The 12,297-nt window shown below is 39.4% G+C and overlaps 1 protein-coding gene and 3 non-coding genes across 7 annotated transcripts; 3 read left to right on the top strand and 1 right to left on the bottom strand.

Moving 5' to 3' along the window:
* Positions 1-1,546: 1,546 nt before the first annotated feature.
* angel2 (angel homolog 2 (Drosophila)) lies at positions 1,547-12,173 on the bottom strand. 4 transcript variants are annotated; one of them, XM_032585045.1, is made up of 9 exons: positions 11,922-12,173; positions 9,696-10,483; positions 9,065-9,276; positions 5,370-5,439; positions 4,154-4,584; positions 3,746-3,881; positions 2,997-3,066; positions 2,761-2,912; positions 1,547-2,644 (listed from the first exon to the last, which is right to left on the bottom strand). In XM_032585045.1, exons 2-9 carry the CDS (start codon positions 10,474-10,476, stop codon positions 2,469-2,471), a joined length of 2,028 nt encoding a protein of 675 aa, XP_032440936.1. In that variant the 5' UTR covers positions 10,477-10,483; positions 11,922-12,173; the 3' UTR covers positions 1,547-2,468. The 4 variants fall into 4 exon arrangements, with proteins under 4 accessions (XP_032440936.1, XP_032440934.1, XP_032440933.1 ...); XM_032585043.1 differs by lacking the exon at positions 11,922-12,173 and adding an exon at positions 11,372-11,899; XM_032585042.1 differs by lacking the exon at positions 11,922-12,173 and adding an exon at positions 11,067-11,360.
* Positions 5,729-5,801, top strand: trnat-ugu (transfer RNA threonine (anticodon UGU)). Its single transcript has one exon. It is a non-coding gene; the product is annotated as a tRNA-Thr (tRNA).
* Positions 7,428-7,500, top strand: trnat-ugu (transfer RNA threonine (anticodon UGU)). The gene has a single exon. It is a non-coding gene; the product is annotated as a tRNA-Thr (tRNA).
* On the top strand, positions 8,745-8,817 carry trnat-ugu (transfer RNA threonine (anticodon UGU)). The gene has a single exon. It is a non-coding gene; the product is annotated as a tRNA-Thr (tRNA).
* Positions 12,174-12,297: the final 124 nt, after the last annotated feature.

Raw genomic sequence — 12,297 nt, 5'->3', positions numbered from 1 at the left:
AGAGTTAAATGTTTGCCTTGTGATGAGGAAACTCAACCATAAATTGACTCTTAAAAAAATGAACCAAGCAGGAAAGTTTGTCAAAATTAACAGGAGAGAAATCCAGTCAGAAAACGCCAACACTGTGCTGCACCGTGTCCTGGCTTCTGATAAAATAATCAGCTTATGTCAAACTGCAGATGTGAGCGTGTTCCAGCGAGGCTCATGGAGGCCGCAGACTTATAGAAATAATCCCTCAATTCTCATCTCTGCTCCATTTTAAGGATTTAGAGGCAGGAAGGTTTACCTTGCTGTGTGTCAGCAGCCTGAACGTGATGTTTGATGCAGGGAGGGAGGGAGGGAGGGGGGCTCTTATGTAAAGATGACAAGTCCCTCAGACCAATGAATGAATGAATATAGTTTATTAATCCTATATTTTAGTAAAACCCGTTCAAAACTACAAACTTCAGACATTTAGACCGGTGACTGAAGTTGCATCTCTTCCTCCAGAGTGAAGGCGACACAATTAAAGTCTGAAGTTTTAATCGGTTTAAAATTTTTTCACAGCAGATTTTCTTCACCTTTATACAAATATCTGAGAATCCACGTATTACTGAACAGAAAGATACACAAATTAATCACACTATAGACCAGCTACGTGTGTAAAAAAACATTCTATAGTATGTGTGTATATTACGTCATCCTATACTGTGTGTGTACAGTAAATCACGGTCACACTGTGAATACGTAATACTTTGTGTACTACATGAAAGGAAAAAAAACTTCATACTGCAATGATTTTAAAATATATTACAAACTTCTAGCATCTGTGTAAAAGCCTTGAATCTTCCAGTGAACCTGTGGAGGAAATGAAGGATTAGGGTGATGGCAGAGAGACCTTCCAACCTCAAAGATTGAAGAACATCTGCTCAGCAAAAATAAGGACTTGGCTCATACCCATAAAAAAACCTTTATCAGAATGGTAGTCAATATTTTCAACATGCAATATTTTGTTTTAATTGTAAATGAAAGCAGATCAGTTATGTTCTGTAAACGTTATGCTCTACAGTGTTTATTTCTTTGGATAGATGACAGTCTCATCTTTTCCTTGTCACCATTTCAAGTGAATTAGGTTGTCTGCTGCCATCTAGTGGCAACACAGTAAACATTCAAAGTCTTATTGACCTTTCAAGCTTCTTTCTATCATACATGTGCTGTCAAGTTCCACAGCTGAAGGACGGGTTAAATGTCTTCAGTAACTAACAGTTGGAAGCTCATTTCTGTTCCTGTGTAGAGCGTTTGTAAGTATGGCAGGTAGCAGATCCAGCGATGCAGCATTTCTGAGGGGAGCTGAGGAAAATCAAAACGTCTGTCCAAATTCTCTCTGATTGGGTTGTTTCATAACTCTAGCCCTTAACCCCGACTTAATTCTAACAGAATGAAACCAGACTTTCCTCCAGGTGAAAATCTGTGTGAAACATTTAACTTTGGTTTGACCACAGTCTGACAGCGACAACATCCTGCAGTCTAAAGCAGAAAATACTTGCATCAATAAGCAAACTGCAGCTGGGTGTAAAAATACTAATTTATTATTTACAAACTGTAAACTTCCCCAAACTGGCAAACAAAACAGTAGAAAAATACACAGAGTCCAAACCATCGTCTCGTTGCAAACCAGGATAAAGTGATGCATTAAAAATGATAACAGCTTCAGATGAACTGGAACTCATTCAGCTAACAGAACGTTTTCCAAATACGATGATGAGATGCATAGATCATTCTCTTACTGGTAATAAAAATAATTAAAACTCATAAAATAATAAACAGATGATCTTATAGCAATGTTCTTAGTTTTGGCACATTAACTTATAAAACATGACAGTAAAATAAAATAAAACACACTTAACTGCATAATTCCTGGTGTTAGACCAGCAGCTAATGAGTTAAATGTATCATTTTAAAAATACATTTAACCTCAAATTTTTAAAGTTAGAAAGAAAAAACAACAAACAAAAAAACAAACCATCTCCATTCAGTCAAATTCAATTCAAAAATGCATTATTGATCCCAAAGGGAAATGAAAAAATATTCTGACTGATGCGAGTATTAAATGTTATCAGTGGAGCAAAGAAGATGATGAATCTGAATTTTCATCAGCTGCCATCAATCTATAATAAACAAAAATCCAACTAGATAATAAACAATAAACAAATGTTTATGATGAAATTTGTTGTCTGAGTCAAACATGTTGGTTCATTTCTGCATATCTGCAAATATATTTTATAAACTTATTTTGTAAATGCATCACCATGGAGACATGAAATTATAAATTCTTTGTGCAAATTCTGAACTCCGTATGGAAACGTACGAGCGGCAGCAATAAAAATTCTTCTCTATTTAAAACCATACAAGATGCTATTTGTTTCAGTTTTCTGAAACAAATTAAACAGATTTTTTTTCTAAAGGTTGGATTGAATCCAGTTTTTCCTTCATGTGAAACTGTCTGGACCAAGGCGGAAGCTGGCCAGGAGAGGAAGATGGTCCGATGAGTGGTGCCAGTTGGGAAGTCTGTGGACTTCCTCCAGCTCTGATTGGCCAACCAATGACAGCCTGCTCAGCAGCTGGAGGCCCCGCCCACCAGGAAGTAAAGGCATTGCATTTATATCTAATAAAGGAGAGCCGAGAGAGAACAGGAAACTTACTAATAATAATGACAGGACAAGAAGTGTAAGAGTGTGTATGTGTGTGTGTGTGTGGGTGCGTGGGGGTGTGTGTGTGTACCTGAGCTGTACAGAATGTAGTCCACGGTCAGGGATGTGCGTGAGTGGCTGGTGGTGACCTCAGGGCGGCCGTCCGGCAGCAAGCGGTGCCCGTAAGACGACTGCAGCTTCAGGTCATGTTTGATTCTGTATCTGGAGCAGTTCGGCTCTGACCTATGATCAGAGGTCAGAATCGTTCAGGACACACACCTGGCCTCACACTGCTCTGATTGGCTTAAAGCCTGATCATCTGGTTACCTGGTAACATCAGCTGAGGCTCCGGGGGCCGGATCTTCAACCGTCAGGTTAGAGATTCCTCCTTCCACAGCTGAGACAGAAAGCAGAGCTGAGCTGAAACCGGTTCAGGTTCACATTAAATGAGCTGAAACCGGTTCAGGTTCACACTAAATGAGCTGAAACCGGTTCAAGTTCACATTAAATGAGCTGAAACCAGTTCAGGTTCACATTAAATGAACTGAAACCGGTTCAGGTTCACATTAAATGAGCTGAAACCGGTTCAGGTTCACATTAAATGAGCTGAAACCGGTTCAAGTTCACATTAAATGAGCTGAAACCGGTTCAGGTTCAGATTAAATGAACTGAAACCGGTTCAGGTTCACATTAAATGAGCTGAAACCGGTTCAAGTTCACATTAAATGAACTGAAACCGGTTCAGGTTCACATTAAATGAGCTGAAACCGGTTCAGGTTCACATTAAATGAGCTGAAACCGGTTCAAGTTCACATTAAATGAGCTGAAACCGGTTCAGGTTCACATTAAATGAACTGAAACCGGTTCAGGTTCACATTAAATGAGCTGAAACCGGTTCAGGTCCACATTAAATGAGCTGAAACCGGTTCAGGTCCACATTAAATGAGCTGAAACCAGTTCAAGTTCACACTAAATGAGCTGAAACCGGTTCAGGTCCACATTAAATGAGCTGAAACCGGTCCAGGTTCAGACTGAGTGAGCTGGTCCGGTCTGAACGGAGAGGAATCGGGTTTCACCTGCAGGGCTGATGGGACGTGGCTCCTCTGTTGGTTTGCTCTCATACTGGCAGCACTGGTTGATTCCCAGTCCGGGGGACCAGATGGGAGGGGTGAGGAAACGGTGACCTCTGGGACTCATTTCCTGACCCGACACCTTCACAACATGAGAACTCAGTCAGGACTTTCATTTCACACAGAATGATTCACAAGATTTATTTTTATGATTACATGTGTTAGAGAAATAAAACCATGTAAAGCTGCAACTAACAATTATTTTAGTAATTGATTATTCTAGTGAATAACTAATTAATTGGAAAAAAAAGACATTCTGCAGATTTTTTCTTATTCTGAAGTTAACAATTATTTGATAACTAATTTAGATGACGATGATGTCAATAATTGATTAATCGTTTAGTCTCGTCTCACCATGTTAATCTGCATCCCTTTGTACTTCAGAGAGCCTGTGGTCAGGAAGTGGTACAGCGGGCTCCACGGCGCCGAGTTAAAGTCCCCACAGAGGATCACCGGGTTGGTGGAGCCGTCGGGGAGGCGGGACAGCCGGCCGATCTCGGCCAATAGGATGGCCAGCTGAGCCAGCTTGATGTCGCCACGGCGAGGGTTGTAGAGCAGGTGAGTGTTGGCCACACAGATGGAGCAGGACGCGTCGGACTGGGCGGCGCCGGCGTTTGGCTGCAGCACGACCACCATGCCCACATTGTCCCGGTTCAGGAGGGCGTCGCCATGGCGATAGAACTCCACCGGCGTTGAGGAGACGAGCGAGAAGCGGGAGGATTTAAAGGTGATGGCGCAACCGTCTGGTTTCTTCCCTGTCCGCTTCTTATATTCACACTGGTACCCTTAAACACACACACACACACACCCACACACACGTTAGCTTTTAATAAAACACGTTCTTTACATTTTATCACCACTTTCTGACACTGCACTTTCTCTTTAAGCTTATATACTGTAGTTACTGAAATATTCAAACTCTGACTGTTAAAAAACTTCTTAAACATCTGTCAGTTTGTTGTAAGAGGTGATGTTTTTATTTTGTTTCAGTATTTTTCATACCCAGTAGAAGAGCAGGTCCAGATTAATCCTAATCTGAGATGATCTGGATACTTCAGACTCTAAATGCCCCTTTTATTGTTGAAACATTTAGTTTCCTGTTTCTCTCAGTAACTCAAAAAACAAAAAATATCAGTGAATAAAGAGTCAAGTTGTGACAAATTAAAACTGTTATTTACCTATAAATAAATAGAAATAGTACTTTTATCTTCTCAATGAGAGAATGAAAAAAATGTAAATTTTTCAAAACTTTATTTCCTTTATTCTCCTCTCAGCACTTTAAGATCGAAAGAGAGAATCCTCTATTACATTATCTGTTGTCTAATTTTCTCAGAAAAGTAAATAAAAAAACTCTACAGCTACAGAAATATTGAGTTATGGTCCTAGATCTATTATAATAATAATAATAATAATACTACATTCATCTTTAGTTTTATCAATAGAAGATAAAAGAATAAAATCTGGAAGCTTTGATGTTTTTTTCCACCATATTATACTTTATATATTCTATAAAACTGTAATAAATTCTGTATTTTTTAGAACTAGTTGGAAGGCCGTCAGGAGTTGGTACCTAACGCCTGTAGAGCCGGTTTGATCTGGTTCTCATAATGATCCTCCTGGACCTCCTGAAGACACAGAATCTGGGACAGAAAGAAAACAACATTTATTTCAACATTTTCACTCTTTCAGCTGCACTAAGTATTCAGCTTCCTGTTTCTGAGTTTTATTTAAACCTCTGATGTCCAACAGAGAAAAGGAAGAAGCTGCCAACAGAACCAACTGGTCTGTCTGGTACCAAACCAGGAGAGGCGCTGCTCAGGCATGACATTTAAAATCAAACATCCAGCGATATTTATGGAATCATAGTGGAAGGTGTGACCAACAGCACTAAACTTTAACTAGACCGGGTTCACACCTCTGCTCAGGTGAGGCCCTATAGCTCAGTGGTTAGAGCACTGGTCTTGTAAACCAGGGGTCGCGAGTTCAAATCTCGCTGGGGCCTGAATTATTTTTCTATTTCCGATTATTTACACATTTTTAAAAACAACAAATTGTTCACACAATTGTGATCTGATGTGCTACAGCAACTGGGATCAGTTTCTGAGGTTAAACATGATTTCAACACAAATAAACCAGATAAAATCTGAGGGAAATAATCCCACCTGATGAATAATATTCCAACCGTCTCTTGATTTTGGACAACAAATAACACACATTGCTTTACATTTTAAAGAAAAATAACATGGCAGATATTTCTCACTGAAAATAAATCAGCCTAAACATATCTGTTTATTCCTAACCTAAGAATTATTTCTGTTAGCTGCTCCAATGATGTCAGAAGTTTACATACATCTTCTGAACGTTTTTTGTTTCTTTCCAGAAAATTCTCACAATAGTTTGTTGGGGTTTTGGACCATTCCTCCTGACAGAACTCTTGGAAATGGGTCAGGCTGGTAAAACCTAAATTACTGACTTTGTTACCTCTTAGATTTTGACCAGCAGGTGATTTTTTAATTACTAAACTCCAAACTTTTCCAAATTTCCACACTTCTTTTTTAGCTTTATGGGTATTTGAATAGAAAGTATAATCTTTAAAATTGTTTGGGGGGCGTGCCGTGGTGGCGTAGCGGTTAGCGCGACCCGTATTTGGAGGCCTTGAGTCCTCGACGTGGACATCGCGGGTTCGACTCCCGGACCCGACGACATTTGCCGCATGTCTTCCCTGTTTCCTGTCAGCCTACTATCATATAAGGGACACTAGAGCCCACAAAAGACCCCCTGGAGGGGTAAAAAAAAATTGTTTGGGTTGTTTGTTCTGATTAACTGTAGCTCTACAGTAAATAGAGCAAAAGATAGAATAATTTTCTCCTGTAGGGGCATGTAAGGTACCTTAGAAAAGCTTTATTTAACAGTGGAGAACATTTGAGTAGGGGTGCACCGATATCCTTAATTTTGGGAGTTTTGTAATCAGCTGATACTTACATATGAAGCATCATCTGATTCTTATTCTTAGACACATTCTTACCGACCTCTGCAATGTCTTAAAAAAATACAATAAAATAAAAATATAATAAAATCAGCCACTGTCCTCTTTTCCTCTGCTGTGAGAGGTTTGAGGTTTGATCAGCCCACCAGGTTATTTCTGCACATTAACAGTCACACTGTTGTCAACTAAGTGACTTTCTTGGTATATTTAGTGACATTTCAGACAAAAAACATTTGGAATCGGCCCAAATCAGAATTGGTAGGTCAGGCTTTTTAAATGTTAGTAACCAGTGATCAGAAAACTGCGGTCAATGCACAACTGCATTTGAACTTGACAAATAAGATATGAACATCCTAGATTAAATGGAGATTTCTTCAAGGCCTTTTCCATGAAATACTATGAAATAAACTTTTAACGCATCTCGTTATTCATTGTGTTTTTGAAGCTAAAATAAACCTTGTCTGTCCTATCAAGAGGACACTTTACTTTCGTTTTGGATTTATCTGACTGAAAACTAATTCAACCACTGAAGTTCACAACAGTAAAGTGGTGACACGTCACACAGCAAACACAGACATAAAGGTGTGCCTGTACTGGGTGTACAGGTGTAAATGAATCATCACCACCAGCTGTGACAGGTGAGGCCCTATAGCTCAGTGGTTAGAGCACTGGTCTTGTAAACCAGGGGTCGCGAGTTCAAATCTCGCTGGGGCCTGATAAGTTTATTTTCCCATCCTGCAGAGACAAACATTTCTTATTTACCGATGGCCAAACAAAAATTCATCAACATGGTTAAGAGATTTAATATTTAGCTAAATCTAACTATATATCTCACTACTAATAAATGTAAGATACATTTGCAGATGTTACAGCAGCGGCATTCTATGGAGGCCCCTAAGGGACAAAGGGGATTTTTTTGGTTTGTTTTTAATCTCCTTTTGCAATAATAATGTTAATGTATTCTGGAGCTAAATTGGGGCCATAATGTTTGTTCCTAAAGCTGACAAAAAAACAAAACAAAAAAAAAAGATTTGAAACTTAAGAAAAAAAAAGCTTGAATCTTAAATGTAGTATTCAATCTTTCAATTTTTTCATTTTTATTTTTCAAACAATATTTTTGGCTATTTTGGCTAGGACTATTTCTGTTGTCCTCCAGACAACTAGTAGTTGTGTGTTTAAATATTACTTTACCAGCCAAAAATAAATTAGTTTTTGATTGTTTAAGTTACTTGGATGCTAAATATCATTTTTGAAAAGGTACTCATTGAATGCAGAGAAAGCTAAAATACTTTTAACGGTTTGAAATTTATGATAGTTTTATAAATTTCTGACACAACCGGCCCTTTGAGGACATTCATGATCGAAATAAAAACGAGTTTGACATTCTACACCCTGTATACTTTGACAAGTAAATTATTGATATTATTCATACAGTGTTATTCTATTGTGGAAAATCAATGCTGGATTTATTATGTACAAAAACCCTAAAAACAAATCCTGCTAAAATCTGAAATTGTTATATCTATATTTAAAAAATAGTTGATTCTGCACATTTTCTTAAGGAGCCATTGTGGAAAAAGAGCCAGAGGACTCCTGATTTATATTAAAAAAAAACACAATTGTGGAACAGTTTGAATTAATTTGAACTGCAGGTTGGGAAACAAAACATCCCTCACAATTTTATGTTGTTTTCAATGTTAAACTCTGTTGACTTTTCTCTCTTATTTCTAACTGAAGCAGTTATCTACACGTTTTCTGACTGAAAAATACTAATCTGTGAAAAAACATCCAATGCTACAATCCAGTGACGCATTGAAAGCCAGTAATGAACAGATTTACAGACACACTGAGCACAGAGACAACTGGTCTGACTGGAGTCATACCAGCTGCAGTGGAAGGAAGGTGTGTCCACAGCACTGAAACTTTAACTAGACCAGGTCCACACCTCTGCTCAGGTGAGGCCCTATAGCTCAGTGGTTAGAGCACTGGTCTTGTAAACCAGGGGTCGCGAGTTCAAATCTCGCTGGGGCCTGAATTATTTATTCTTTTTTTAATCTATAGTGATTTTAAAATTGAAGAAAGTAAAGCTTCTTAAAATTGGAAGGAAATTAAAGTTTTCACAAGGGATTCCTACAACGTCTGGAGTAGAAATACAGAAAATAAACACATTTTCTTGGTAAGAACCACCTCTCAGTGACTTCAGAAATGATGGATAAGAGGAACAGTGAGTATATTTTTAGATTTTATGATTATTTTCAGGCTTTATGTCGTCCACTCACGTCAGCGTTGTGCTGCTGGATCTCTGCCAGCAGGTTGGGCAGCCGGTACGGCCAGGGCAGAACGGCAGGGTCACAGTGTCGGTACAGGTAGGCGTTATCCTGCAGCAGATCCTGGGATAAGATGTTGTAGGACATCACAGAGAAGTCAAAGACTCTGCTGTCCTCTGGTGGCTGAGTTTCAGTACTGCAGGTCTCCCAGTACCTCTGAAGACCTGAAGAAAACGAGGTTTAATTTCATCTGATAAAATGTGCAAATTGGGAGGATTGCTTTGCTCCATACTGATAAACAAAATTAAAACAAAGTCAGTTTTACCAGAATAAACTTATAGTTTTATGAGAAGTTGCATGAGAATCAAAATGGTTCCGAGAATAAAGTCGTATAAGGATAAAGTCATAACATTTCAAGAATAAAGCCATAACAATATGAGAATAAAGTCATAATGTGATGATTTTATGCTTGTAAGATTTCATTCTCATCATTTTATGACTATTCTCATAACTTTATTTTCTTAGGTTGGCCCCAATGCTCCATTGAATTGTGAGTTTAATAATCCCAGTACATTTTTTTTTTTTTACTGCTTATGAACATTTAAAGAGCTTTTATTTTACCATTATTAAAAGAGAAACTGACTTTTAACTGGGTGTGGAGGTTGTTGTGGAAATTGTCCGTCTGCTTGAATAGAACTGGAGGGCTGGTACTGAAGCCCCGCCCATCTCCCTGCATCGACACCGCCAACCTCGTCAGGTTCTGCCGACCAGGTTTGGTTCTGCTGAAGGCTCCACTGCTCCTCAGCAGGCCTGCCTCGGTACCAGACGTTGGGTTTCTCCTGCTCAGTCCTGGATCCTGCAGCTTGTGAATGCTGGTTTTTAGTTCTGTCACTGCTGCTTTTTCTCTCACATTTAGTCCTTTCTCTGCTGCAAACTCTCTCGGCTCCGGTTTTTGGTTTCTCTCCAATTCTGGACTGGTGGTTCGCTGGAAGTTCGCCGTCTCTTCTGAAATCCCAGTGATGATGCTCCTGCTTTGACTCTCTCTCCCTGGCTTTGGACCTTGTTTCCCTCATTCCTCCATCCCTGGATGATACATTTTCCCCAACACTCTTCCTGTCCTCTCCACTTTTCAATCGTTTGGTTGGAGGTCCTCTGCTGGAACGCTCCATCATGACATCCACAGAGGTGTGGAATGACTGTAGACCACCAGTGTTGGCAAAGTGGAATCTGTTACCACTGAACAGTGGACAAGGAGGTGGGTATGGTGGGGGAAAATGAGGAGGCCAGGGTGGGAATCTGGGGGCTGACCACCATGGATGAGGGTGAGGGGCGAATGGTTGGTAGTGGGAGGAGGCCCAGGGGAGAGCCGGATGCCCTCTGGGACGAATGCAGGAACTGAAGGAGGTCACTCGGTGAAGAAACATGGGAGGTCTGGAGTTCAGAAAGCAAACAGAAAGTTCATAAACAGGTTAACATGTGGGAACGGATGAAAATACTCATTCTGTTTTTTTATTCTTGGGATTACAACATAAAACGATAAAGTTCTTTAATTGAAGAAGTTTTTAATCCAACAGAAAACGTTTATCCACAATGTATGCATACAGGAAGATGCCCTAAGCTTTTCATGTGATTCATATAAACTTAAAACAAATTGCTCCAAAATACGAACAGGAGGTTGATGTGCTTATAGAATGAAAATGGTGGCATTTCTCAAATAAATAGGAAACACATGACTTTACAGTATTAATGTCAATCCCAGCATATTGGGGGGAAAATACCGATTCCCACCGACTAACTGGTGCATCTTTACATAATTATTTAACTGCGTATAACATGTAACCACATTTTGACTTCACTCGAAACCATCCTAGTTATAAAAGGTTGGATCAATACACCGGTAAAGCAGAAACAACCGCTAACCGACAGCTGGGCTAACACATGTTTGGCTAGCTTGCACCTCAATCAATACAAACTCCGTTTCTACAAACAGCTAGCTAACATTAGCATAGCATACCTGTTTTCGGGCGTGGACGTGCCATTTGTTATCTTGGGCCTCAAGTGCATTCGGATAAAATATTAAAAACAAACATTGTCAGCATTTATTTCCTTAGTTAAACCAGCACTAAAAGCAAACCTCAATTCATGTCCTTAAAAAAATTACGCACGTGATGCTTTCAAATACACAGGAGATGTATGTTATTATTCCAATTTGACCAATAAAATGTAGCTTTAAATGAGCTAAAAAGCGCAAAATATTCCAAAAAGTTTAGAGATGTTGCGCAAATATAAAACAATGAGCTTAAACCTTTAAAAAGTTACCTGAATTCCCCGTGTTCTTGTTGAGTGTACATAGTGTCAAAAACTTAACAAAAAACCCTTACAAGTGAAAAGAAACGGTAAAACGTATCAACCAGAGATGTAACCAAAATGAAAAATATGCTTCTTATACTTCAAACCTCTTGTAGGTTACACCTTAGACTGCGCTACAGCGAGAAATATCATTTTTAAAATTACGCGAACGTATCTTCAGCTCTTACGTCATATTCATCCTCTGAACGCTGGGAGTTGTAGTCCTTTTCTGCCGTCTGCAACTCTTAATTCTTGAAGGTTCGAACCCCGCCAGGGTTTGTAGCGAACTACAAACCCCGGCGGTACGGCGAGAAAAACAGTACCGACTGGAAACAATCAAGTTAATTACAGTCCATTTAACCGGCTTGAAATGTCAAGACTCTATAAATCGCAAAACGCGTTGATAAATTCAGTATTATTGCGGTTTTTGTAAAGAAACACAAAATAATATCATTAAGGTTATTTCAACACAGCTGCTCAAAGAAAGAAGGTAGAAAAATGGAAAGGTCGCTGTACTTACGTAAAGGCGACTCTCTCCTCTGGAAAGCAGGGATGCAGTTGAAAGCGGCTCGAAAAGATTAAATGTCAACTTTTCCTCTGTGACATCTTCTGCTGTTAATGTCTTTAAAATCCAAAGGGGAGCAGCCAGGTTCGGGTTAATGATTCCCTGAGCGGATGAAACGGACCGGTGGACTGGGATCAGAGGGGGGATCTGAACATACTGTACTCTGTAACTGTGTATACAAACACTCCGCCTCAGCTCTGATTATTGTGCTTCAGTTTGCAGGAAAGCAATTTCTCCGTTTACACTGGTTCTCCCGTTAAAGAGATCCTGCTAGAAATGCAGACAAAAGCAGTTGTTTGTACTTAATGACACCACTGGTAATAACGTGTCT

The sequence above is a fragment of the Xiphophorus hellerii genome, chromosome 15 (genome assembly GCF_003331165.1).
Source record: "Xiphophorus hellerii strain 12219 chromosome 15, Xiphophorus_hellerii-4.1, whole genome shotgun sequence".
Classification (NCBI taxonomy): domain Eukaryota; kingdom Metazoa; phylum Chordata; class Actinopteri; order Cyprinodontiformes; family Poeciliidae; genus Xiphophorus; species Xiphophorus hellerii.
This window is presented reverse-complemented; position numbering and strand designations above follow the sequence as displayed.

What these genes read in the sequence shown, in the direction of transcription:
- angel2 (XM_032585042.1), bottom strand. Translation starts at nt 11,116, where the DNA reads ATGCACTTGAGGCCCAAGATAACAAATGGCACGTCCACGCCCGAAAAC. An exon ending in ACCGGCTCTACAGGCGTTAG is followed by an intron (nt 4,585 to 5,369) that starts GTACCAACTCCT and finishes TGTGTGTTTAAG; the next exon opens with GGTACCAGTGTGAATATAAG. An exon ending in CTACATTCTGTACAGCTCAG is followed by an intron (nt 2,645 to 2,760) that starts GTACACACACAC and finishes CTCCTTTATTAG; the next exon opens with ATATAAATGCAATGCCTTTA.